The sequence below is a fragment of the Sarcophilus harrisii genome, chromosome 4 (genome assembly GCF_902635505.1).
Source record: "Sarcophilus harrisii chromosome 4, mSarHar1.11, whole genome shotgun sequence".
In the NCBI taxonomy this organism is placed as follows: Eukaryota; Metazoa; Chordata; class Mammalia; order Dasyuromorphia; family Dasyuridae; genus Sarcophilus; species Sarcophilus harrisii.
The window spans coordinates 112,534,097-112,561,255 of NC_045429.1; the positions used below are offsets into that span (position 1 = coordinate 112,534,097).

At 32.5% G+C, this 27,159-nt stretch overlaps 1 protein-coding gene across 6 annotated transcripts in view; it reads right to left on the reverse strand.

Annotated features, from left to right (window-relative positions):
• ESRRG (estrogen related receptor gamma) overlaps positions 1 to 27,159 on the reverse strand; it is a 654,372-nt gene that overhangs the window by 55,793 nt on the left and 571,420 nt on the right. For 5 of the 6 annotated variants that reach the window (XM_031937375.1, XM_031937373.1, XM_031937374.1 and 2 more), the window contains 2 exons: positions 4,580 to 4,690; positions 814 to 996 (listed from right to left, as the gene is read on the reverse strand). In XM_031937375.1, the coding sequence (XP_031793235.1) occupies positions 814 to 996; positions 4,580 to 4,690 (294 nt within the window). The remainder of the gene's footprint in view (positions 1 to 813; positions 997 to 4,579; positions 4,691 to 27,159) is intronic. The other variant, XM_003767709.2, reaches the window with a different exon arrangement.

Sequence of the window (27,159 nt, forward strand, 5' to 3'; positions counted from 1 at the left end):
TTTATATAATTCTTTAATAAATAATGATGTTTTTAAATATTTCGTCCATAAATTGTGATACTAATAGAAACTAAACATTTCATCATCAAACCAGAACATTGAATGAGAGAAAGTGTGTGTGTGTGTGTGTGTGTGTGTGTGTGTGTGTGAGAGAGAGAGAGAGAGAGAGAGAGAGAGAGAGAGAGAGAGAGAGAAAATACTTACTACAGATGACCCAGAGAATGAAAGAGGGTAAAATTGAGGCTATTACCAGGAAGTAGTAACTTTTTTTTTTTTTGGGGGGGGGGAGTTCAGTGATTCCAAATCCTTTATCAAAGAAATTTTTAAATATTTTGCTTTTTTGATGCATTCTACCAAACTTTTAATAGGAAAAAAAAGAAGGTATTTAATTACAATAAAATCAAGTTGGTGCAAATGTATCAGTGTTATCTTAGCAAAATGGCAAAAGCTTTCAAAGAATCATCAAAAAAGATCAGGACATTTATAACTTTTTATCTTTAAAAGAAAGCCATCAAGTACAAAGCATTTCATAAATTAATAATCACATGGTATTGCATGAGTTATGAAAGAATTATTAGAATCATATTTCTTTTTATATTGTAAAAAGTCTGAAAATGGAAATTTTGAACATGCCTGACTATTGAACTACATGAAGAAATACAGAAATCACAAGACCACAGAATCTTTTTTAAAAGCTAATAGATTCTGTTGGTTTTTTAAAAGAGTTTGAAAAGTCAAAAGTGAGGGTTTTGTCTTGTATTGTTCTTTCATTATGTGTTTTTACTGTTGTTACTAGTATTGTTCTTAATGTACCTGGAATATGCTTAGCCCATCCAATGATGACCACCAGTTCTCTGTCAGCCAGGTCACAGAGGGTAGTGAGAGCTTTGATGTCACTGTCTGGAACAGTAGGGTCAGGCATGGCATAGATCTTCTCCGGTTCAGCCACCAGCAAATGTGAGACAATCTTGTTATCTGCAGGAACGGACCAGAGCACTACAACATCACTAGTAGTATCATCCTGTTTTTTCTCAACCATAAAATATTCTATTTTCCTAAACTAACACTAAATAAGGTATTAGCTAACAAGTACTCACATTAATTTGAAAATATATTTCTTCTAAGCAGACCTTAACCTAACCCAATCAAAAATTGTGCCAATCAATAAAGAATGGAATAAAACCAATTCTTATTTTCCTTGTTGGACAAAGAGACTTTGTGTCTTATTATTTCCTGCAAATAAGTAAAAAGAAAGTGCTGTTTTATATGTGTTGTCATTATCAAAAGCCCCAATGCTGTACCAGAAAATTATAACATTTTTAAAGGAATACTCAAAATAATGCAGGTTAGAGGTGACTGCCTATAAAAATCATAGATACCAAAGTCATTAATTGTCTTAATTCCTTTAAAAAGGGCAAAGGTTATAGTACTTCTGCCTGGCTGAATAAGTGATTATATATAACCTCATCTCATGAGATGCACTAAAATAGGAGACTGGTTTTACTCTATATCATAATTCCCCACCTGATCAAATGAACACACACACATATACATAATTCCCCCCTGATCAAACAAACGAACACACACACACACACACACACACACACACACACCAGTTTTCCAAATAAAGCAAATACCACAAGGAGAGAATATTTTAAAAAATTCTTTCCTTAAATGTACATTTATTTCTTCAGTTCTGGTTTCCATTTCTATAATTCTGTTTAAGCTCTTCTTTTGTCTAATGCTTTCTCTCCTTCATATTTGTGCATCTGGAAGTTGTGATGTATGTTTTTTAAAAATCGTACATAAAATACACCAGAGCCAAATGGAAAGCATCACATCAAATGTGTTTTATTGCTTTGGGGGATGTGAGAGTTTATAGAAGGGGTTGTAAAGCCTTGCTAACTGAATAATTTCTGGCTGGCCCAATTTTCATTCCCTATGAGAACCTCAACATCTTTTCCATGTGTGGTTTACATTGAATTCAAAAGGATCAATAGATCAGTGGAAAAAAAGACACCACCTTGATATTTGATTATTACTTTCTTAACTAAAAGCCTAAACAAAACTAACATTTAAAATAAACATTTTGTTTTTGAAATAAAAAGAACAGCCATTATTTCTTTTCATTTTATTGACACATGCTTTTGCTAAAATAAAGAAAAAAAATGTGTTTTTTTTCTTTAGCTTTAACATCGTCCCTCTGTCACAGATATGAAAGACAAATTTTCCAAATTCATTATCATCTTAGTTATGATAGTGCAAATCATCATAAATATGGACATCATCAGTGTAACATTTATAGAAGAGAACACTTATGAGAAACTAGGACTGTAGTTAAGGTTGTGAAGAAACATAACTGCGTACTCTGGTTCAATTTTCTTTCTTTTTTAAAAATTCCTTTCCTTCCCCTCATAATTTAAGGAAAATATTATTCTTGCCGAGTCACAGATTTTACAAAGAGAACTGGTTGTTTTTAGATTATGTAGGGAGATACATGTATCATCAAGTATATTCAAAAAATTTCAGATTTATTTGTTTTGATAATATAATTTGAAATCTTTGGGCAGGTCATTATAATCTGTGGATTAAAGAAAAATTACCAATAAAAAGTAAAAAGTAAAGTGGATGAAAGTTGAGTACTTTCATTGCAGAGCAAAGTACTACTTGTATCAAAAGACACTTATGTTGAAGGGATAGAGAACTTGGTTTGTGTTTAAAAAGGCCCATCATTCAGAAAATTGAATAGCCATGAGCACTGTTTCTAGGTAAATCTTATTTAATGTTTCCTAATTAGAATCAATACAACCCAATTTTCATTCCTGTGCCTTTGTACTGCACAAACGATCAGTCAGGGTCTAGAAAATCTCCCAGGCTACTTTCTCAACAAAACAGATTCCCTGTCTCTTGACACTTATCTGACACAATCTGAAAATTAAGTTTTATAAATGTTTGTTACAAAAACACACTAATTGGATGAACTAAGGAAAATTAACATACAGGCCTTTAGATAATGAGTAATGATTTATTAGAAGGGTAGTTTATTTCAGACAAATGAGGCTTGCTGAAATTGCTATAAGCTTCTTAAAGGTATTGCATCCCATTACTTCCCAGGATTCTTAGCACTGCACAGTGATCCTGGGAAATTGCCTTATGATTCAAACTTTAACAAGGGCATGTGTTAATTTTTCTTTCAGAAGGGAAACTATCAGTGTTTTTTTAAGTGCATGTCAACATAAAATAAATGAGAAATAGAAAATCTGTACAACACCGACTCCAGTAAAACTGGAGTTGTAATTAAACTAAGCATTAGTGTTTTTTAGATTTTATTATATTATTAGAAAGTTTTTATTATAATGCATAAAATCTGCTTAATGTAGCCCCAGACTATATTTATAGAATATTAACAGCTTATAGAAGCTGAAGAAAAGATGCCAGATTGACAATTGAAGGCATAATCAACATAATGTTTTTTTGGAAAGGCAAAAGGAAACTATGCCATATGTTCGCTTAAGCTACAATTTCATGTAAAACTGGTAGTTTTTCTTTTGACATGGCTAAAATGCCCTTCTGCTTACAAATCGAGGTGTTTTATTTGTTCCAAAGACCTCTCCATTCTTCATAGTAATGTACACAGTAGTGACCCCTCCTGGAGACTATGAGTTTAAAGAAAATGCTGGGGAGTGAGGAAGGAAAGGAGGAAAGATGGAGATTTGTAAAAAAAAAAAAAAAGGCTTGAATGTGATTTTTGAATTGTAGAGACAAACTCCTTAGAATTGTGGATTCTGTGGACTTTGTGGATTTTGTGACTATAACAACTGAACAGGAGAATTCTATTATCAGTTTTCAAAGCATTCTATGACTGTCTGATAGGAATTCTGACTTGGCACCCTAAAATTGAAACTTGTTACACTTAAGTTATTTTTAATTAATAAAAGAAAATAGTTTGCCTTTTAGCAATGCACCAATGAACTGTAAATTGCAACCTGGAATTATAAAAGCATGGGCTCTTTTAAAATAATTCACAGTACCCATATGGGCATTTTAAATGGAACTGCCAACCTATGCTTGTTATTAGTGTGGCACATTTTTGTTTTAATCTGTTGCTAGCTACTGTGTTAACCTTCTATGTCTCCAAATTAATGAGGCCCCTAATGTATTTTCTTTGGGAGAGTTGAGCAGTAAAACTCATTTAGTTAGTGAAAACTACAAAAATGACTTTCTTGTGAAATCTGAAACTAGCAACTACAATAAGCTAATGATCACAGATTGGCTTATTTTATGTACCAGTGAAAATAAGGACAACCTGTAAATGTAAAATTTGCACTAAATAAACTGTGTATTAATAAACTTTAAAAACAAGGCGGGAAAAGGTGGGAAACTAACAAAGCTTTTGACACAAAAATTCTAATTAGCCAGATTATATCTTACATTCTTTTTGTAGCAAATCCACTGGTAATAAATGCTATAGTCCTTAAGGAAAGAGAATTCCTACTAAAGGCAGCACTGTGAGCTGATATGCTAAGTCAAAAGAAAAGCATTTGTATGCTGGGAATTCCAATATATCTGATGTACTTACATGGCTTTTTGGCTGGCTGAACCAGCTGAGGGTTCAGGTATGGGCTATTCTCTGCATCTATTCTGCGTTTGTATTTCTGGCGACCTCCACGGACTCTATCAAGACGCACCCCTAATACAAGAAAAAGAAAGATGCTGTTATACTGGTAAGGTATTTTACTCAACAAGAAAGAGTAAATGAGGAGTATCTGGGGGGTAGAGGGGAGGAGAGGGTATCTAGCACAGAGAGAGAAATGCATAGTAATAAGAGGGCTTAGAGCACAGTGGAAGTTACAGATGAAAAGGATGGAGTCAATAAGATTGTTCTGTTCCCTGAGTGGTTCCCCCCTTTAGAGAGTAATTATGATCTAGTGAACTGGATGAAAGAGAGTATAAAGTTACATTTTTAGGTATCAAAGTAAAGGTAGATCATCATTTTAGATTCTTGAAGCTGTTGTGTTCCTATAGATTAAACATTGAAATTTCTATCATCTCTGTAAACCATAGGCATAAGATAAATGCAAACAAGAAGGCAATTCAAACACATTAAGAGATATTCAGATAAATCAACCATTATCCCCTTTAATACTCCTACCAGCCAGACATTAAAAAAACAAAACCCCAAAACCTAAAAATAACACTACTAATACTGTTTACTACAAAATATAAAAAAGTATGAGGAAAAGAAACACATTATCTATATCCTGGAATAAATAATTTAAACAGACCCGTTTCTAATTCAGAATGGGAAGAAAGAGATCATAATTAACAAGGATAATGATTAAGCCTATGATTTCATTAAAATGAATCTCTTGAATGGGAGAACATTCTCAGATATTCAGTTTGGGAGATTCTTAGCAACTTGGGGACTTAGAGAATACCTTTTTTCATTGAAAGATTAAATGTTATACTCATGGTAGCATGTGAGAAGAGGTGATGCTTAAACCCTGGTCATCCTGCCTACAAAGTTGGCTCTTTATTTACTAGGTCAAAGTACACGTTTTGTCTTTCGTCAGAATGAATTAGGAAAATGAAAATCCTGGGCCGGTGAGATTTTAAAGGGAGGTGCTAAAGTAAGTGAGTTGGAAAAAAAGACATGAAAAAATAGAAGAACAACAATCTTGGACAAGTCACTTGGACTGAATTTCATCAATTGTAATTAAGGGATCAAATTAGACACTTTGTTGTTAAGTACCTTTGTAACTCTAAATACAACAATTAAGAGTTTGAAGTCATATATTCTAAATTTTACAATTGTGGCTGACTGTTTACAGTCACTGAATACAAAACCTACAGGGACTATGACCTACAAAGGCAAAGTAGGTTATTGGGATGTTTCAGAAAACAACAGATTAAACTCAGTTGAAGTAGGGAAATATATTACAAAAAACAAAACAAAACAAAAAACAACACAACTGTAATAACAATGTATGTTTCTTTCTTACTTTGGGGGTAATATTGTCATTTTTATTTGCTGGTACAACCCAGTCACGAACATTCCCATAGCAATTTAAGTCAATATCTATTATTTTATTTTCCAATTCCATAAGAAAAAAAATTTTTAAACATTTATTTCTTAAAATTCAGTTCCAAATTCTTACCCCTTTTCCTCTTCTCACTGAGAAGGCAAGCAATTTGATATGGGTTATCCAAAAACATATGTTTTTAATGAATTATCAAAGTACTGGTAGGTAATAACTGAATTGAATATCATACTTTTGTTACTTAATTAAATATCATACTTTATTAAATCCTGAGCCTTTTTTTTATTTTTTAAAATTTAATTTAATTTTATTTTTTAAATAATTATAACTTTTTATTGACAGAACCCATGCCTGGATAATTTTTTACAACATTATCCCTTGCACTCACTTTTGTTCCGACTTTTCCCCTCCCTTCCTAGGCAGGCAGTCCTATACATGTTAACTATGTCAAAGTATATCCTAGGTACAATATATGTGTGCAGAACTGAACAGTTCTCTTGTTGTACAGGAAGAATTGGATTCAGAAGGTAAAAATAACCCGGGAAGAAAAACAAAAATGCAAACAGTTTACATTCATTTCCCAGTGTTCTTTCTTTGGGTGTAGCAACTTCCGTCCATCACTGATCAGTTAAAACCGAGTTAGATCTTCTCTTTGTCAAAGAAATCCACTTCCATCAGAATACAATCCTGAACCTTTTTTTATGCAAAAACCAATGAAAACACAAAGTGTGATAGGATTTTAGAATTTAATATGACCAATTGAAAAGTTCACACTGGTCTTTTAGAGAAAGACAAATAATTTTCTGCAATCTAAATATAAAAATAATTTATATGTGCTCTAGACGTTTAGAACCCTTTGATGCTATTGTTCTCTGCTCTCCAATTACCTCCACCTGACTGGAAAATTAGACTCTACTCCTGGCTTCCTAGCTTCTAATGTGTAAATGTTTTGCTTTCCTGTGCCAGGCATGGGGTTCAAGTGCTAGTTCTTTCAGACATTTTGCAATATTCCTCTAGTTACTTTCAACTTGTTCTTCAAAAACTCCATTAAAATGTAAATTCCTTGAGTTAAGAAGTGTCCTAATTGCTTTTTTTTTCATCTAGTATTTAAGGTCTGCAAAATATTTTATAAATATATTATCTCTAATTTTATTTTATTCTATTTGAATGTGCTCTCTCTTTCTCTCTCTCTCTCTCTCTCTTTTTCTCTCTCTCTCTCTCTCTCTCTCTGTCTCTCTCTCTTCCCCCCTTCTCTCCCCAATCAACAAACATATATATATCACTTTTACCCAAATATGAAAGAAAGAAAATTTATTTGATAAAAGAGGATGTCAAGGTAAAGTCTAAATCTGTATAGTTTTCCAGGAACTAAACAGAACAAAAAAAAGTTGGTGGAGAACTGATTTTTGATTTCTGGCTCAGGTTTTTTTTGGTTTTAATCAATGACAATAGCCATCTAATTCAATCGCTGGAAAAGTGGTCTCTGAATTATAAAATGGCATAGAAATACAGTAACAACTGATAGCTCATGTGCTCCCATGTCACTTGCCAATGTCAGGAAAAAGGGAAGAACTTGCATTTTGGTTGAAATGTACTTGGCTGAAATTTGGTGAGAACAAAGACATGATGAATCCCAGAAGATGGATAGGTATGGACACAATATTCTTTATATTGTTGCTGGGAACTCTTTAATTGATGACATCATAGATCTAGTTAATTATTTGAATGTGCAAAGGTAAATTATTATTCCTAATAATAGCAATGTACTAGATGCTTGAGTAACTGTAGAAATAAAGTAGCAGTTAGTAGTAGTAGCAATAGTGGTGGCAGTTTAAAGCCATAGCACTAAATAAATAATAGTTTACTTTAAATCCTATTTCCATTTAACTTCTAGTTCTAGTTTAAAAATTGAAGTTTATTCTTAAAATTCATTCAAATCTTATAAAAACCTCAATGAAATTTAAAATTATTTTGGTTGGGATTTGGAGACAAGGGTATGAAAATATGGTTCTATTTTACAAATAATTTGGCAGTTTCCTTTTTTTTTTTTTTATTAAATTTCTTTTGCGTTTCTATTCTGAATTTAAAACTTACAAAAGAAATGTTACACATTACCAGAATAATAAATACAAGTATAAGAAGGCATAGAATTCTAGAACTAATGGATATGAGTGACCAAATAGCCATCAAAATGACCATTTTCAAATTTGGGATCTAAGCAGAAATAACCTTCCTACTATGGTTGTCATTAAATGAGAAAGAAATTTAAAAAAAAAAAAACCCGAAATCAAAAGATATCTAATATATATTTGTGGAACAACAAAGTGTATAACAAGAAAAAGGAAGGGCTGAAGTCATGTCATATGTGAGTCTTTTTTTGGGTTCAGGTGTTTTTTTTAATATACCTTGTAATCAGATTGTATTATAAACTACTTCAAGCAAAGAAGTAGGGAAAACTATCAATTATGTTCCTTCAATATGTCGGTATAAAGGACCATATTATCATAAGGATTTTTTAGGAATTAGTTCTGATGTGTTCACTAAAACTATATACATATGAAATCACAACAATCAGTTCTGTCAATTCTGTAGAAATATATCCATAAAAACTGCCATCATGTGGTCAAAATAAAGAACTTATCAGCAAAATGAGTTATGGAAATATTAAGCTTCCTTTCTATAGTTGTACTGAAAGTAATCCAAGAAGAATCCTATAAATCATAGAGTTATCATCATCTTCACTGACTTCTCACCAAACCTTGGACTTGATTTCTGGAATGGCAGGTTCAGATGTAAGTTTTTGTCTTGTGAAGTCTGGATATGGGATATCTTTTCATTTTTTGGCTATTTCCAAATCACTTCATTCATTCCATCATTCTCACCCTCCACCTTACTAAAATATATAGCTCTTCCTATGGAATGCCAGTTCTGAGTATTCTCACTTCATCTTGCCCAGAAGTTAGCCTCCACATCACTTCCTAGATAACTGCATCATATCACCTTTTCCTCAATAAGGGAAAGAAACTCTTGTTTTTTTCAAAGGTGAGTTTTTACCACTAAAACATGATTTAACTAAAGTATTTAAGTAACTTTTATTAATTAAGGGTGGATTATAAAGGTAGTAATTTTTAGATTTACTGCCTCAATAAAGTGTTTTGATTGTATATATCTAAATGTTGACATGTATTAATTGGGATCAATTTCTCTTCTTTTCTCCTATCTTCTCTCTCACCTATCACCCCAATGCACAAAGCTCAAATCATTGTATGTTTTAGAATACCCATATTGTCTGTACAAGTACACACACACACACACACACACACACAATTAGTCGCATGAATGTCAAATCTCCACATCTTCTGTGAAGACAATAGTATCAACAACATGGGCATCCATAAAAACCTCTGGCTTGTGCTTGTTACCAAGTTAAAAAAAGTTTTAAAATAAAAATTTCTCCCAAGAAAACAAGGTCCCTGAAATACTGTTTATTTATAAAAAACTAAAGTTAATTAAACTAACTGGCTATTATTCATGTGAAAAGTCATTGTTACCTTTAAAAAAGGGGGGGAAAGGAACTTTAATAGTACATATTACCAACCTAATAGAGCACTTCATATTGGTTCCTTTTTCAAGTACTACATATGCCTACATTGCCACAAGGGAAATACAAATCTTATATACTGTCAGAATTTACAAAATTGGGATAGCAAGGATAGACAGAGAGGCCAAAAAAAAAAAAAAAAAAGAATGCTGTGAGGCAAATAAACATAGAAAGTAAACTAGTTCAGCACAAGGTCTTCTTAGGTCAGCTAATTTTAACACTACAACCCCTTTTTAAGACTTTCTGCTCTAATGTACAAATTTTGATTAATTTTAGATGCTGCCAAAATTGAAAAGTAAAAATACTTCTTGATTGTCACAAATAAGTTCTCCCTTTTAATGAATTAAATAACGGTCTCCTTTAGCCAGGTTTGCTTAATTTAGAATAAAGCATATATGATGATGTTCCTGAACAAAGCTCTGTTAAGAACATTAATTAAATGGACTCTTAGGATACTTCAAGAGAAATGTAAGTGTTTATACTGAAAAGGAATTGATATCTAAATGCTTACCTCCTAGGTTATTAAATATGTAAACAGAATAAATGGTCTAAAACACAATTTGCAAAAAAAAAAAAAAATAATAATCCTATAAACACTTTGGAAAAGCAGATATCTTCTGAATACAGAGCATTAAGAGAAAGACTTTATACATAACTGTGTGGTCCCCACATGCAATAGGGGACCATGAGGGGGACCTCATTCTCAATTCTGAGAATGAGGATATGTAGTTTCTTACAATGTCCTTGAATTCTCCTGATATTTTCTGGGAGAATTATCGAGAGGATATTGAAAATCTCTGAGTAGTAGCAGAAAGAGAAGCAAGGGCAGATTAGCAATATCAAAAGCAGTAGCAGGAATTTTAGTGGCAGCCTCTGATGGGGTTTTCCTTCGGGACAATATCTTGATAGAGTGTATGAGTTTGCCCTAGACAAGTTGTGCATATTTATAGGCTACTGAGTAAAGGAATGAGTGAAAATTTTATGCATTTACACTTAACACCAGGGAGTGAATATAACATATTGCTATCATCAGGATGCTAGAAGGCAACCCAACAACTCAAGCCCTGAAAGCTACTTTTATCCCTATATCCCAAAATATAGAGCTAACCTTTTGAATATCCCCAAAGGTTTACCTCCTGGGTGACCATTTCTAAAACAGTCACTGACTTTTTAACCCCAATTCCTTCCTCTTAGCAATGTCTTATTACATTATAACAACAACAAGGACCCCTTACATTTAGAGAGAGCTGCATAATATCCAAATTTTTCACATACATTAACTCATTTTTGTATGACAGTTGGCTAACATGTTATAAATTTATTTTTACAGATGAGAGCAAGAAACATACTCTTAACTATGAAGTAATTCTGAAGATAAGAGACTGAATTTAAAGCTAAGTTGTCTGATGAAAAATTCTTGATTCTGGCTACTACATCAGGCTAAATGATTTTGTTAATTAAGAAGTAGAAGTTCTGAGACCATAGGAAGATTTCTTCTGTGAGCTAATTTTCTCTTTAGTAAAATGAGAACAAAATTTGCATTGCCCTCTTCAAAAGATAGGTGTGGGGGCAGTGATCACTTAAATGGTAAAGTTGAGCAAAAGTATGAGTTTTTATTCTTTGAAATACTTCAGCATAAACAAACTGTTATCCAGGCAACTTTGGGAGGAAAGGAGAAATCTAAACTGTGCTTAGAAAGCAGAAAATTATATGAATAAGGCTAGCATCCCCAAATATACAGTAACTACTAACACCCCTACCCCCTCAAACTAAAACACACACACACAAAGCTTGTGAAGAGATGAAATAAATTTGTCTAATAAAAGGTAAAAACAATAATTTTGGATATATCAAAATATTTAGCATTTATCTTATTTTATTCAGGTTAGAAATAAAAGTGATTTTTGGTAGGGATATAAGTCATTAGAATTGCCATAGGTTATGCTAATATTCAAAAGCTGAGAAGATCCCAAAATATCAAAGGCATTGTCAAAGGATGAGATGCAACAAGTTAGAATGAAACATAAGATCACAGGCTTTACTAATGGACCCTTAAATAATCTCAGTAATCATTTATCCTAACTACCCAATTCTGCAAATGGGAAAATAGACATCCAAAGAAATTAAATATCTCGCTCAAAGTAACTGAACTATCAGAAAAAAAAAAAAAAAAAAAAGTACAAGAACCTAGGCCTTCTTACTTTAGAGAGCGACGTATTGTCTACTAGATTAGATTCAAATTACTCAAATTACAGTTCTTAGAAGAAAAAAGATATAAAGTTCTCCTGTCCTCAAGAGAGCCAAAAGTTAAATTCCATCATGCATATAAATAACTGAAATAATGCCCATGATTCTGAGGACTCGATAGGGAAGTCATCTGTTGGCTTACAAGACATATTCTTGAAAACACTTTTATCTACATCAAAGCAAATAAGGAATGTTTTAAGCAGAAATACAAATCAATCAACAAGAGTTTCAAAATCCCTAATAATAAAGAAAACACAAATGAAAACAACTATGAGATTTCCCCCAACACTGAACAAAATGTCAATTATGATTAAACATTAGTAAAAGTAAATGTTGGAGGGGCTATGAGAAGAATAATACTTTAAAACATTGTTGATGGATCTCTAAAATGGATTGACCATTCCACAAAAGATTTTTGACTTAAAAATGTTAAAAGAACTAATCTTTATAGTAGCAGAAAATAAGTGCCCAGCAAAGATGGGATACCTGATCTAATTGTTCTCTATCAATGTAACAGAGTATTGCTACCCCCTGGTGAAAGAACAATGGGAATTCACCTAAAGATATAATAACTTACATAAAGGGAAACTCAATAACTACAAAAAAAATTAATAAAAGTGAAGGAAAAACTGAATGGGGAGAATGGTAAAGAAATGGTGATGATCTTTTTAAAAGGTAACAAAAATTTCAATGTTTCACACCAAAAAAATTAATAAGGGAAAATCTCTACTTTTGGTCTCTAAATGATTATAAGGAATGAAATTCATAAGATATTCATTTCCTTCAGAATCAGGCATTTGTATTTATAGGTTTCAAGGTAAGCAGGTAAGAGGAAAAGGCATGGCTTATTCAGGGTTACTTTTATTCTGTTAATATGATTGTACATGTATAAGTTATATTGCTTGATGTCTTGGAAAGGCAAGAGGGAGGAAGAAAAAGAATTTGAAGTCACAATCTTGTAAAATGAACACTGAAAACTATTTTCACATGTAATTGGGGGAAAAAACTATTAAGTAGGGGAAAGGAGGGGGTAGGAGCTATGACTGAAATGCTGGAGGGTTGGGGAGGTAAAAATGACAATAAAGAAAATATTTATTCTGAAAATGGCTCATGAAGAATAAAAGTTGTTCTCTCTGAAGCATGGAACCCTAATCTGTGACACATACAAATACAAATTAGGTCATCTGCAACAGGTGACAAGTTTTAATTGAATGTCTTCTGTCTGCAATTCTGACAAAAGGTGAATGGAAATAAATGAGTCTGGCAAGACAGCCCAGAGCCTTACAATACCCAATATCTCATTATTTTTAAACAGCTATCTATAAACTGATGCTGACAAGCTTTGAACCTTTTATTTCTGCTCAAGATGTGGTGGCTGTGAGGAAAAAAAGAAGAGGGATATCCAGAATGTTACATTAAACATGCAATACCAACCATTATCATCTACCCAATGTAATTAAAGGAAAGATCCTATTCAAAAGGCACTATTTCTTACTTTCATTCCTGTCCAAAAAAAAAAAAAAAAAAAAAAAAGAGCGGGGGAAGAGAGAGGTCTTGGACTACACTTGCGAAACACAAGATCTTTAAAGAAATATAAACAACCTTCCCCTTGCCTCTTTTGACCAGTAACATTTCTCATGAAATATTGGCAAAATTTTCATTGCTGGCAAGTTGCTCATCTAAACCCTCATTTTTATGGTTACTTCATTCACATGTGAAGAAAGTTATGAATTAGTTAATGCCAAGCAGAGTTATATATTAACAGAAGAAAAAGCAATCAAGTAATTCACAATTAAATGTGGCAATAACACCACTAAGGACAAAATAATAATAAAAGAAACAATATAATGCACCTCATGGGAATGTTCTGCATAACCTGAGGCATAGATATTATTTATGTAAAATAATAATTTTATGCAAAAATAATTGGATATGAAAGTAAAGAAGCAAACTTTCAAGATTCTGATTTAATTTCCTTTCATGGAGACAAATATATAGGTGTGCCTTGGTCAAAATAATATGCTTAAATAAAAATAAAAGTAAAAAAAAATGAAAAAATAAGACTAGTGAGATTAAAAATAATTTAACTTCTGCATAGTAATAACTAGATCAGAGTAGAATTTATAATAGTTCTTATAAGAATTATCTGAAGTTTCAACATGTTTGCTTTCTTGTCATAAGAAGATCAAAATAAAACTACATGATAAAAATTTGGTTTTGAGGGACTGTTAGTTTGCAACACAATACTAATATTATTTTCCAAACTGTTAATAGGACTAATTCTTTTTTTCCAAATAATTAAGGAGTAAAAATTTATGAATAAATGCTGACTTGTAAGATGTTATTGAAAAGATACCATGAAATGACTTTATAAATGAGTTATGAGAGCAAGAGAAAACTCCCCACTGGTGGCCCCAGGTATTAAGAGAACAGTTCATGAACAAAGAAGAGGATCATAGAAGGAAAAAATGGACAACTTTGATCATATAAATGTACTTTAAAAATGAAACCAATGTAGCTAAAATTAGAAGACAATTAACTAAGGAAAAAAATCTTCACAGCAAGTTCCTATTGTGAAATTTCATTTCTAAAATTGATAGGAAACTGATAGATTGAACAAATTGTGGCATAATAATATATAGTGAAGTAAAAAATGATAAAAAGTAATTTCAGAGAAAACTGGAAAGCTGATATCAAATTATGAAGTGAAGCAAAAAAACTAGAATAACACATAGAATAACAATATTAAATGAGGTAAACACTTTTGAAGGACTTTAAGAACTTGGTTCAATGCAATGACCAACCAACATTCCAGAAATCAAAGTATGAATGCATGCCACGTCTGTCAGCTATTCTTTTCCATCCTTTTACAGGCAGTTATTAATATCTTGGATTTCTTCTTTAGAAAATTGCCTGTTTATATTCCTTGATTTCATTTGTCAAGTATAGAGTATGTTTTATTCTTATAAATTTGAATCAGTTCTTCATATACCTCAGAAATGAGAATCTCATCAAACTTGCTACAACAAATTTTTGTGTCTTCTGTTCTTATCCTATCATCTGTTTTCGATGGTTTAATTATCACCTCTGTATATGATATCCAAATCTATAGATAGGTTCAGCATACTATTCTTCTTCAAGCTTCATTCTCACATTTATAACAACATCCTGCATATAATAACAGAGCTTTTTTTTTGCTACCATTTCAACTCAACGTACTCCTAAGATTCTTAGCTTAAAATCTTGTGATCCTCCAAAATTCTGTCTTTCTCCAAATGATGCTTTTCTCCCTTCTACTCAAGCTGAAAAAGTCAGTTATTTTTATATTTTCCCCCTTCATCTACCATTCTATATAATTGGTGGGTGAATCCTGGCCAAAAAATATATATAGTTCTACCTCCATGTAGTTTTATCTTTACTAACCATTAAATCAGTGAACAAGCATTTCATTAAGTGTTTACTATGTGCCAGGCAGTGTACTAAGTAGAGGAAATAGAAGAGAAATAGTGAATGCTCTCAAGGAGTTTATAGTCTCTTGGAGGAGACAAGATGCAAATAACTATGTACAAATAAAATCTACATAAAATAAATTGGAGGTTATAATCTAGATATCCTTGAGGGAATGCTCTAGGATAAAGGGGGATGAGGAAATGTTTTGTGCTAAGTGAAGGTGGGATCCTTAGCTTAGATTTGAAAGAAGCCAGGGAATTAAAACACCACATCAGTTTAGATGGGATATTGAACTGAATTCAAGATTACATGGCTAACAAATAGAGATTAAGAATAGTGTCTGTGGGTTGACATTACACTCAGTTCCAGTTTAAGGTTCAGAAGAAAGAGTGAAAAAGAAACAGAAGGGAAAATATGACAAACTGTGTGTTTCTGGTTCATCTAGCATGAAAATGAATGTAAATTTCTGAATTTCTGGGTGTAGATAGCTCTTATCATCACAAGCTCATTGGAAATGCTCTGAATCATCTCATTGTTGAAATGAGCTAAGTCCATCAGAACAGATCACTGTATAATCTTGTTGCTGTATACAATGATCTCCAGTTCTGCTCATTTCACTTAGCATCAGTTCATGTGAATCTCTCTAGGGGTCTCTGAAATAATCCTGCTGATTATTTCTTATAGAACAATAATATTCCATAACATTCATATACCATAACTTATTCAGTCGTTCTCCAACTAATGGGCACCCACTCGGTCCAGTTTCTTGCCACTACAAAAAGGGTTACTACAATTTTTTTTTTTTTTTTTTTTTGCTTATGTGGATCCCTTTCCCTTCTTTAAGATCTCTTTGTTATATAAGCCCGGTAGAAACACTGCTGGCTCAAAGAATATGCACAGTAAAACTACTTTTCTTGTGTTCTAGAAATATAAATGAGAGAATGAGTTTGAATTACTAAGGAAAAGCCAGATGCACATGGCAGATGTCCTTATGATGAGGCATTAAGGTATTATTTTAAACAAAGCATTTAACAAATACTCGTGTCACACAAGAAATTTCTTATCCTAGGAAAATCTTACTAAAAAGTTTATTCATTTTGTGTTCTGTTACATGGAGACAATGGATTATTTTTTGCAAGTCTTTTTAGTGCTATGATTCCATGAACAAATTACAGTAATTCTAGGGATCAAAATGACCTGTTACAAAGGATTTGACAACTACACTGTAAACTGGACATAAAAACCGACAAGCTTCAAAATTTAAGGGAAGATATAAACAAAAGATAGTTGTTTGGTGTTCATAAAGGACTTGCATTTCCTTCCAATTTAACTTTGCCAGATGAATTTGTCTCTTCATAGTACATACACTTAAGAAGGCAACAAATGGAAAAAAGCTCCCAGAATATAACGGCTTTCACAAATACTTGATATTTATTGTAGATTTGCAGAATAAAGAGAAAAATAGGCATAATCTCAATTGTATTTGGGGCAATTTATGTTTGATGGCCAACACCTGAGTTATGTCTACATATGCAAATCAAAATAATATATAAATAGCTATTCGATAATTAACTAGTAGCTTAACTAAATTAATTGAAATGTTTTTAAAATACCTGGTTATTTGTTAGAATTTAATAAGTTTACCTGTAAATATAACAAAAATTTCTCTCCCTCTAAAAACTATTTTATTACATTCTGTAGAAATCACTGATTTTATAAAGCTACTAAAATTTCTAGTTCAATATTTTTTGATAGTACATGTATCTAGAGAAAATAAAAATAAAAATCTCATTTTAGGATGACATTTTAATGTAATACATGTAATAATCAGAGCACAGAAACAATGGGAATCCTTGAGAAGAGCTTAGAAAAAGCCCATTTCAAAATCTACCCAAAATATTTCTTCCTCCCTTTCTCTTTCTCTCTAGCTCTTTTTCTATCTGACTGTCTCTCCACGTTTCCTAATGATGAAAAAGTGCTTTTCTGAGGACAGAAAAGAACCATATAGGAGGAAAATTAATGAAAAACTTGATAACTGACAACATAACACAATAAGAACTGCAAAATACTTTGTATGTGTAAAAACATACACATGTATGCATTTATGTATATGTACATATGATTTTATTTTGAGAAAAGATAGGAAAGAAAAAGGGGGGAGCAAAGAACAGAAAAATGAGAAAATATAAAAGCCTCTGAAGGAGATGTGTGAGAAAGTTTGTTCAAGTTCTCTAAGTATCAAATGATTTGGGGAGGGAAGGATTGGGAATGCGATAACTAATATACTTTTACAGAATTTAAACTGAGTCATCTCTTGCATATTATATTCTCATGTATTTAAATGAACATAAATGAGCTTTAAGTTTTCTGATTATTTTAGTAATTACAAAGATCAATAAAAGTCTCACTTTGAAATGTTATGTAGTAGGCCATAGGTACAGTGAAGATGTTTTAAAACTTAAAATTTTTTCCCAGGACTTACTCTTCAACAAAGGCAAGATTTGAAACATTGACACTATACTAGATACTAAAACATTATGGCATATTTTCCTGTAACAAATTCTATAAATTCTATTTTGCTAACTCTGTTTCACACATATACTGAAATTTCGTCACAAAGGCTTTCAAACTGTTCAATTGTCATTGCCAAATGTTTTCATCTATAACCAAAAACACTCTTCTTTAGTTTTAAAGCTCACTAGAAATATTTGTTCAGCCAAACGAAAGGCACTAAAATTTACTAGTAAATTCCTGATTTTTTATTGGCACTGTCAATCACTAAGTTGAAAGAAATGAATCATACTTTAGGCATGACTTAGTAATAACCACTACAATGGAAGGGCCCATGCTTTAGAATCTCAGAAATCATCAAATCCAACCCCATGATTTTACAGATGAATATGAGGTCTAGAATAGGAAAATGCCATGTACCATTTAGAGGATGAAGCACCACACTGATAGGTATATAAAAGTAGAAAATGACAATGACAGAAGATCTGAGAAATAACCAAGAGAAACAAGTTCAAATATGTCTTTTTAAAATTAATTTTGCAATATTCTGTTAGTAGGTATACTCTTGAAAGTTGCTCCTTGGCAGGAGCAACTTGAGAACATAAATCAAAGCAGCAATGGTGAAATACAAATAATGCATTCTTGTAGAATTCTATAGGGGGAGGAAAAGTTAATTGAAGATAGTTATTAAATGAAAAGAAAAAAATCCATTTAAATCTTTCTAATCCCATTAATGAATCTAGTCTTATCAAGATAGTTTTAAATGTAGAATAAACAAGATGGTTTACACTGTTTGTTTATCTTTGGGTGAATAGGTAAGATCAGTCATCCCCAATACAGTCTATAAGTAAGGTTAGTCCAAAGGGATAGGGAGCCCAAAGCTAAATGATTTCAGTCCTACATACAATTGAAGATTGTAGTTAGAGCTAATCTCTTGAGAAGAACTATTGATAATGTCATCTGAGCAAAGGAACTGATAGGAGACAAAAAATTCAATCCAGAGCAAAGAGAGACACAACATAATGTAAAAAAGAACTCAAGGAGGATGCAGGTTTAAGTTACATGACCCTTTGAACAAGAAATAAAAGTCAACTATAGACTCAAAAAGAAGTCTTCCAGACACAAATGTGTTACCTCACTCTAAGCTAAGTCTAAATTCACTCTTGCCCCAGACTATCTGTATATTTATGAAGATTAAGTGTCCCTGGATTTTTATTTACTTTTTTGTTGGGAGGTGTATATGGAGGGGCAGTGAGAGAAAGTTATGAGGAGGGCTGTTTTATATCAACGGTTTTTTTTTTTTTAAATGCTATCATTTTATACATATCCTTTCTTCTATAAATTAAGTTTGGCTAGTAATGAAATGGAGAGCATCTTCAGTGGTAGCCTAAGATTGAGATTGATAGATATTGGAATGATTTTTAGGGATGGGGCTAGAATGACAGGGAAAAGTAATTTTCTAAATTTTAATAACCTGAAAAGGGGAGAATTAGGAATATTAGTTATGGTGTGCTATATAGCTGCATAGAGCAAGAGTGTTTTAGGCAACTTCTATAGGCATGCTCAGTTTCTGTCCTGAGTATCTGCTTTGTAGGGAACTGAAACAAATGTTGAAATCAAACTCAAATCTTTTTTCTTTCAGATCAGGAATGGCAGAAAATGTGCAAGTTGAACAAGAAATACATTCTAATTTCACAATTAGATTTTAATCATCTATTAAAAAGGAAGATGTTTGGATTTCACCTAACAGCTTGTATTTATATAGATCTCCCATACATGAAGTATGTAATAGGAAAATTATAGGTCATTTGATTGTTTTAAAATACTCTTGAATATCCTAATTTTGCAGGTTCTACCTAAATCTATAGAAACCCCATGACATCCTCTTCTATTCCAGTTCAGGTACATACAGAGAAGGTCACACGTTTGATCTTACCATCACCCATAAGTGTTCCATGTTCTCTTTGAAAACTCCGAAGTTCCTTTATCCAAATATAGTTGTTTATCACTCCGTATATTCTCATACCTTACTAATCCTAAATCTATGTATTACTCTCATCATTACTTTCTATCCATCCAACTCCAGTTTTGTCACAGGTAATCATTCTTGTTTTGGCAATTCTCTCCTTCCTTCACAATTCAATTCCTTAGTGAAAGAATTAAATTCTTCACTGCCTTCTCCTCTCAAAATGCCTTGCCTTCTAATCCTATTGCTGATCATATCTCGCTAAATCTCAAACCTGACTCTATTGTTCTTATTTATGTGTTGGTGAACAGAGTTAGAAGTTAGTCAATCACTGTGAATGGGTATATCAGAAAATTTTGTTACCCAATTTCAACCTTCTACTCCTTCTCTGCTTATTTTCAAACCTCCAAAAACATCTCCTATTACTATGTTGTATGGCAAAGGATCTTGACTTTTCACTAAAAATGAAGCCATCTGTCACAAGCTGTCTCTCATCCCCTGTTCATCTCACATCCCTCTGATAATTTCCATGATGTGGTCCTTTTATTCTGTAATGAAGGTAGCCTTTTCCCATATCATGGAAAAGCATCGTATATGCACCCTGAATCCCATTCTTTCCTGTCTTCCTCCAGCAGATTGTCCCTAACTATTATTCCATCTTTCTCTTTCTAATCTTTCTAATATTTCACTATTTACTGGTTTCTGCTCAGTGACCAGAAAACATGATCATGCATCCTTACAGAATCATTCTAGATTCTATCATTCCTAATAATTAACACTTTTTCCCCTTCCCACTTAAACTTTTATGGGGAGGGGGGGTTGGAATGAGGGAGAAGGGGGAAATCCATATTCTGTTCCTACCTCTCATGACAATCTTTTAAATATTTTACTAAAATCAATTGTTTTGGGATATAATCTCAAAATACAGATTCCTTCAGACCTTAAAGTCTCCTAAATTCTTAAATCTTTCCAAATAAATACCTCTCTTAGTAGTATTGCCCATCTGGTACTTGTGAAAGAGATTTCTGAGATGCCAATTAAAACTTTACAGTTATCACTATTAAATTTCATCTTATCAGATCTTTGGGGATCTTGACTGGGTTATCTAATATATCAGCAGTTCTTCCCAGCTTTATGTCACCTACAAATTTGATAAGCAGAGTAGAGTGCCAATGGACAAATCCCTAGGATCCTGATATTTACTAATAATTAAACTATCTTTCTATTATAAAAGACTTGCTTCTTTAAACCATTTTGAAAATGTCTTTACTTTAAAAAAAGGGAAAAAAGGGAATTTGGACCATGAGGAAAGAGTTAATAATAAATGATGGATTTTTAAAACAGGCTAGATTAAGTCATTGTGAACTTCTAGTCTTATAGTTAAAAAGACGTCTATCAAATTGCTTATGAGGACAAATTTATGGAAAATATCCAAGAGTAAAGCTTTGTTCTTATTAAGATGCATGAATATGTATGTAATTTTAGCCAGACTAAATTAACCCAAAAATGAATAAATAAAAAAATAAGGACAATAATTGTTGTCAGAAGAGAAGCTTTCTGAAAACAGTTATGTACAATGATTCAAAAAGCTCTTTAATAAGATGGTTGACTATAGACCAAAAGAAATTATAAAGGGAGAAAAGGCATGAAATTTCAAATCTTTTTTTTTTTCTTCCTTCTTTGCTTCCTTTCTCACTTTTCATGGAAAAATTAAAGTGAGCAAAAAGATAAGCAAAGTATGGGGGCATAATTGAAAGAAGCCAAAAAAGTTATTATGAAAATATTATGTTAAGAATGAAATATGCCCATTTCTAATTCATGGCTCTCTATCTGAAAGGTCTCATTCCTTTTTCTTTTTCTTCCCTCCCCCATTCCCTGGTAAACACCTTAGCAATCAAGATTGGAGCTATCATGACATCATTGACTCCAATACAGGAGATTTTATAAGATCTTGATCAAACTAGGCAATATTTATTCCAAAACAGAATATTAGTGGTGATGGTAGAGGAGAAATGGAATATGATTTATGATTTCACTGATATAGGGAAATCAGAAAATAATTTTTTTCTACAAATAGAGATTAGTACAAAGAGAAACTTTTGGTTTAGGAAAAATACCAAAGCAGTAAAAGATTAAGTGGCTTGCGCAAAATCATTGCATCAAGGATAGAACTTGAACAAGGGTTTTTGGCTCAGAAGCCAGATCTCTTAAGCATTGTGCAACACTGCCTCTCATAATGGCAAATTCACAATAAATTTATTTAAAATGGAAAGGACTACTGTGGGAAAGAGAAGACTGAGAGTATATGAACATTCTTATCAATTACTGAAGGGTTCTCCTGTAAAAATAAAATTAAACTAATTCTTGCATCACTGCAAAAGTCAGAACTAAAAGAAAAAGGTGAAAGTGTCATGGTGGGAGGTATTGGCTTAACTTTCTAGCAACTGAATCTACACAGTAACAGAAGAAGCATCTTCATAAGATGGTGAGCTTGATACTGATGCTTAGCTATACTTAAACATAGGAATAAAGGATTTCTTGGATGCTAAAAAGAAGATTCCTTTTAAATTAGGAATTCTTAATGCATAAACTAGTTTTTTATTGTTTTTATTTTTTAAAAAAAATTATGGGGGCAGCTAGATGGCACAGTGGATAGAGCACCAGCCTTGAAGTCAGGAGGACCTAAGTTCAAATCTGACCTCAGATCACTTAAACACTTTCTAGCTGTGTCACCCTGGGCAAGTCACTTAACTGCAATTACCTCAGCAAAAAAAAGAGAAAAATTATGTATAATTGAATGTCAAAGAGTTGTTGCCTTGGTAAGCTTCTATATTTATTTTACGCATTTAATAACAATAAGGAGTTCATAGGCTTTATCAGTCTATCTTAGTCTTCCATGAGCTTGTGGTGTGCTAATTATTTTCTTCAACCCCCCTAAGCAAAACTTTTCTTCTTCTTACTCTTCTATTATCATCCAAAGAATATAAGGAAGAGCTGTTAATGGAATTCTGACAGTAGATGGTGAATAACCAAGTGGTCCACCCAATATTCTACCTGTAACTACTAATGATAGTTCTTTTCTGAATACTAATTTTGGCTCCCTATGCCTTCAAGTTTTGAGATCTAGTTATTGTTACCACATTATTCCCTTATGGCAGGATGTCAAAGGAAAAGGTAGGGAAAGCAAGATGCTTGGCTTAACTTCAATTTCACAACATTCCTTGGAAGGGCATGTTGGTGTTATACAATTCATACAGTTTTGATTCCTGAGATACAGTTTTTTGTTAAGTCACAAGATAATAATTATCCATGATACAATTAGATAAAGTAGAAAGGAAATAAATGAAAATTATTTAAAAGGCTAAATATTTAACGCTACCAACAATTCACAAAACAATTTTCCTCATTAATTGAAAGCTACAATAAAAAGTTACACCTCACTTTTAGAGAAAGACATATACATAAAATGAAGATAACAATAGCATCTGCCTTCCAGAGTTGTTGTAAGAACAAAATAAAATGATATTTGTAAAGTACTTCACAAATCTGAAAGTGCTATATAAATACTAGTTATCATTGATGTTGTTATTATTGTTATTCAGAGGAAGCTGATTTTTTCCTGAAATCTCTGGTATGTGGAAGTATGTATTTGAATCTATATATTTGTAAAAAACAAATGATTTACTGACTGCTTTCTTCCTTGAACAACCATAGTTTTCCATCTATTATACTAATTGGTCACTGGACTATGGTGATTGTAGAAATGAAAGCAAGGAAGGATTAATCAATAAGAATAATAATTAAGTTAAGAGAAAGGAAGGAGTAAAGGGGGCTTGTTTCCTCTACTTAGCACAGTGTTTAATAAATGTTTATTGATTGATAGAGATCCATCCTACTCCATTTAAGTCCTTCTGTAGTACCTAATCTTTTTTTGATAGGATTCATAAGAAACAATCCTAATGCAAACATATTTGTTTCACCAATATTGCTGAAGTAATAATAGGAATTTTTCTTATGAAAAGATGAGAAGGGAAAGAATTTAGTTATACATGTGTCAAGAGTTCCAAACTGACCTTCTTCCTCTACTTTCTGAAACTTGGGGAAGGAATACCATAGCAGCTATTAAAATAAATGCAATAAATTGCATGTTACTTACAAAAAGCATCAGTATGTATAAAGGGCTAAAGATAACCACATATTTACTGGGAAAAATCAAAACTGATTATTGCAGGGTCAGATCCAAAGAGGAAAATCTTGGGCTCTTAATTGTGAATCTTATTGATCTGTGACCTGTGGAATCTAAATATTTTAAAATTATCTAAAGCCAGAATTAGTGAATGAAAAGGAAAAAAAAAAAAGCAGGACCCACTTAAACCTTTCTAACTATCAAAAGAGGTTACATATAGTAGCACAGAGCCTGGCACATGGTAGACACTATTTAAATATGTAGTCTCTTCCCTTTCTTTACTAGAGGTAGTAGTAACACCATTTATTTCTAATAATTTCTAATCAAGATCTTAGAAATCAGCAAGTTCAACATTTATTCTATGCTAGGCATTAAACTTTTTTTTTTTTTACCCTTAAGGAGCTTATACTCTAAGGGGAAACAAAAAGATGTGCAGTTGCAGATAAAGTAAATCATTAAAAAAGATGAGATGAAAATGTGCAAAGGTTGGGGGAGGAAGAAGAAGCACTTAGAGAAATCAGAATAGAGATTTTAAGAGGTGAAGCTAAAGAGGGTATAAATCCTCTGCAGGGGGTTTAGAGATGGGACATTAAATATTCAGCATAAGAAATATCCCAGAAGATCAGCCTAGCTGACCACTAAACAAGCCATAACTGAAGTAGATTTTATATAATATACCTGGGACAGTACTGTGGAGTCATATTTTGACTGCAACAAGAGGTGGTATTGGGTGTCACAGGTAATAGGGACATACTGAAGTTTCCTTTCCACTTTTCAGTGAATGAACCCTATCAGTGTGCCATTCAGGTTCCTTTATTTAAATTGAACATGTCCAGATAGAATTCCTCTTTTCTTCTAACCCTTTCTAAACCACTCTTTCCCATCTTCCACTCCAGATCTCTAACTTTCCTAGTTTTGTGGAGAATATTAACAACCTTTCAAATCATACAAATTCTCATCTTTAGAACAATCCTGTTCTTTTCATTCTCCCTCACTCTACATATCCAATAAATTATGAAGCGTTTCCAATTCCACTTTCACAAGATTCCTTATATCTTGTGCATATATATTGCTTATATCACTTGAACTCAGGTTCAAGTCATCATCATGTATCATTTACCCCTAAGACCAAGTCTCCTACATCTTCCACACATCCTATGGGAAAAGGGATTTTGCTACTGTACAACTATAAGCATATCACTCCATTTTTCAGCAAGACTTCATTCTCGTCCTATTCCCTCCTCTTCCATAATCATAAAGGCCCTAAGCAGAAGATGAAAGATAATGAAGTCAAAAGGGTAGGAAAATTAAAAAAACATACTATAATAGAAATGAGAGAAGTAACCTTAGAAACCATCTAGTTCAAATAAGCAGGATGATTTCAGAAAGGTCTGGAGAAACGTATGTGATGTAAGTAGAACCAAGAGAGCATTGTACACAGCAAAAACAAGATTATATAAGGATAAATTCTGATGGACATGGCTCTTTTCAACACAAGGTGATTCAGGCCAGTTCCAATGATCTTGTGACACAAAAAGTCATCTGCACCCAGAGAGGGGACTGGGGATTGAGTGTAGATTACAACATAGTATTTTCAGTTTTTTGTTATTGTTTACTTGCATTTTGTTTTTTTCCTTTTAGAACTGATTTTTCTTGCATGGAAATATGCACAGAAGAATTTAGTTACAATTATTAAATTAGAATTTAGTTAAGAATTGCACATATTTAATATATATTGCATTACTTGGCATCTAGGGGAAGAGCTAAGGGGAAAGGGAGGGAGAAACAAATTTGGAACACAAGGTTTTCCAAGGGTGAATGTTGAAAACAATGCATATGTTTTGAAAATAAAGCTTTAAAAAAGAAAGAAATTATCTAGTTCAATGTCTTACTATGCAAATAGAGAAATTGGGGCTCAAGAGATAAAAGATTTTCTCAAGATGAAATAAGTTATAACTTGTTTCTTTTGTTTTGTTTTCTTTCTTCTTCTTTTTTTTTTAAGTCAATTGGGGTTAAATGACTTGTCCAGAGTCACATAGCTAGGAAGCGTTAAGTGTCTGAAACCAGATTTGATTTTAGATTTTCCTGGCTCTAAGACTAGTGCTCTACCCATTGCACTATTTAGCTGCCCCAAGTTGTAAGGTTTTTAAAAGTTCTGAATCACAGATAGGTTGGCTAAAACATTTAATGCTTTGTCCACAGTTACCATTATTAAACAGTTTTGTGTTTATTTTCCCATAATTTAAGTTGTGGCTTAAAGTGTGTGGGCTAATTAGCATATAAATGGAGCACACAGATCAATTTTCATAAATGCATAATACCTTAAAAGTAGATATAACCAGTGAGAGATGGGGTAAGAAAGAATGTCAAGAAGTCAGGAAAACACAAAATCCTGGAATAGAAGGCAAATCTATTCTTATCACCAGTGGCTACTTTCTTTTTAAATAAAGAACTTCTAATATTGCAATGTTTAAAAAAAAATGAAAGAAAAGAAATTAATCAGATGTAGGGCTGCCACAGAAATAAAGGGTTTTGTTCAACTGGCTCAAAATGAATAACAGTTCTTTGGCCATCTCAATTAACATATAGAGACTGTAGTGCTCCGTCTTCTTTTTCATTGTTATTTTTCAGGTCTTTGACCAAAATGGACAGTGCTTCATTGTTAATTGTGATTTTCAAAAAAGAAGAGAAAAGAAACGGGGAAATGGGCCAAATCAATTACAGTCCTTAGTGAATTCTTCAAGTCAAAGCACAACTTTAGTGTTTTAATTAAATGGAAATATAGGTCTTTTGTTTAAGGGTACTAAAAAGGCAATTCAAAACTTCCAAGGAAGATTTTTTTTGGTGGTTTTTATTGTTTTGTTTTGTTTTTTTGTACTTAAGAGCTAAAGACAGCCAATAGCAAGCATATCAATGGGTGATTTGATTTTCAAAGCAACCATAAAATTTATAAGCTACCAAGTAACAAAGATCTACTGAGTCTCCTTCATATCTATAAACCCCCTTTAAAAGTCCATTTGACAACACTTGTAAGACTAATTTTTTTATAAATGCATGCATATTAATTAAAAGGTACGCTACTGCCTCAAGTCATGTTCAAATTCTACTATGTCAGACTTCAAGAACCTATACAACCAGTAGACCCACTTTCCATTCA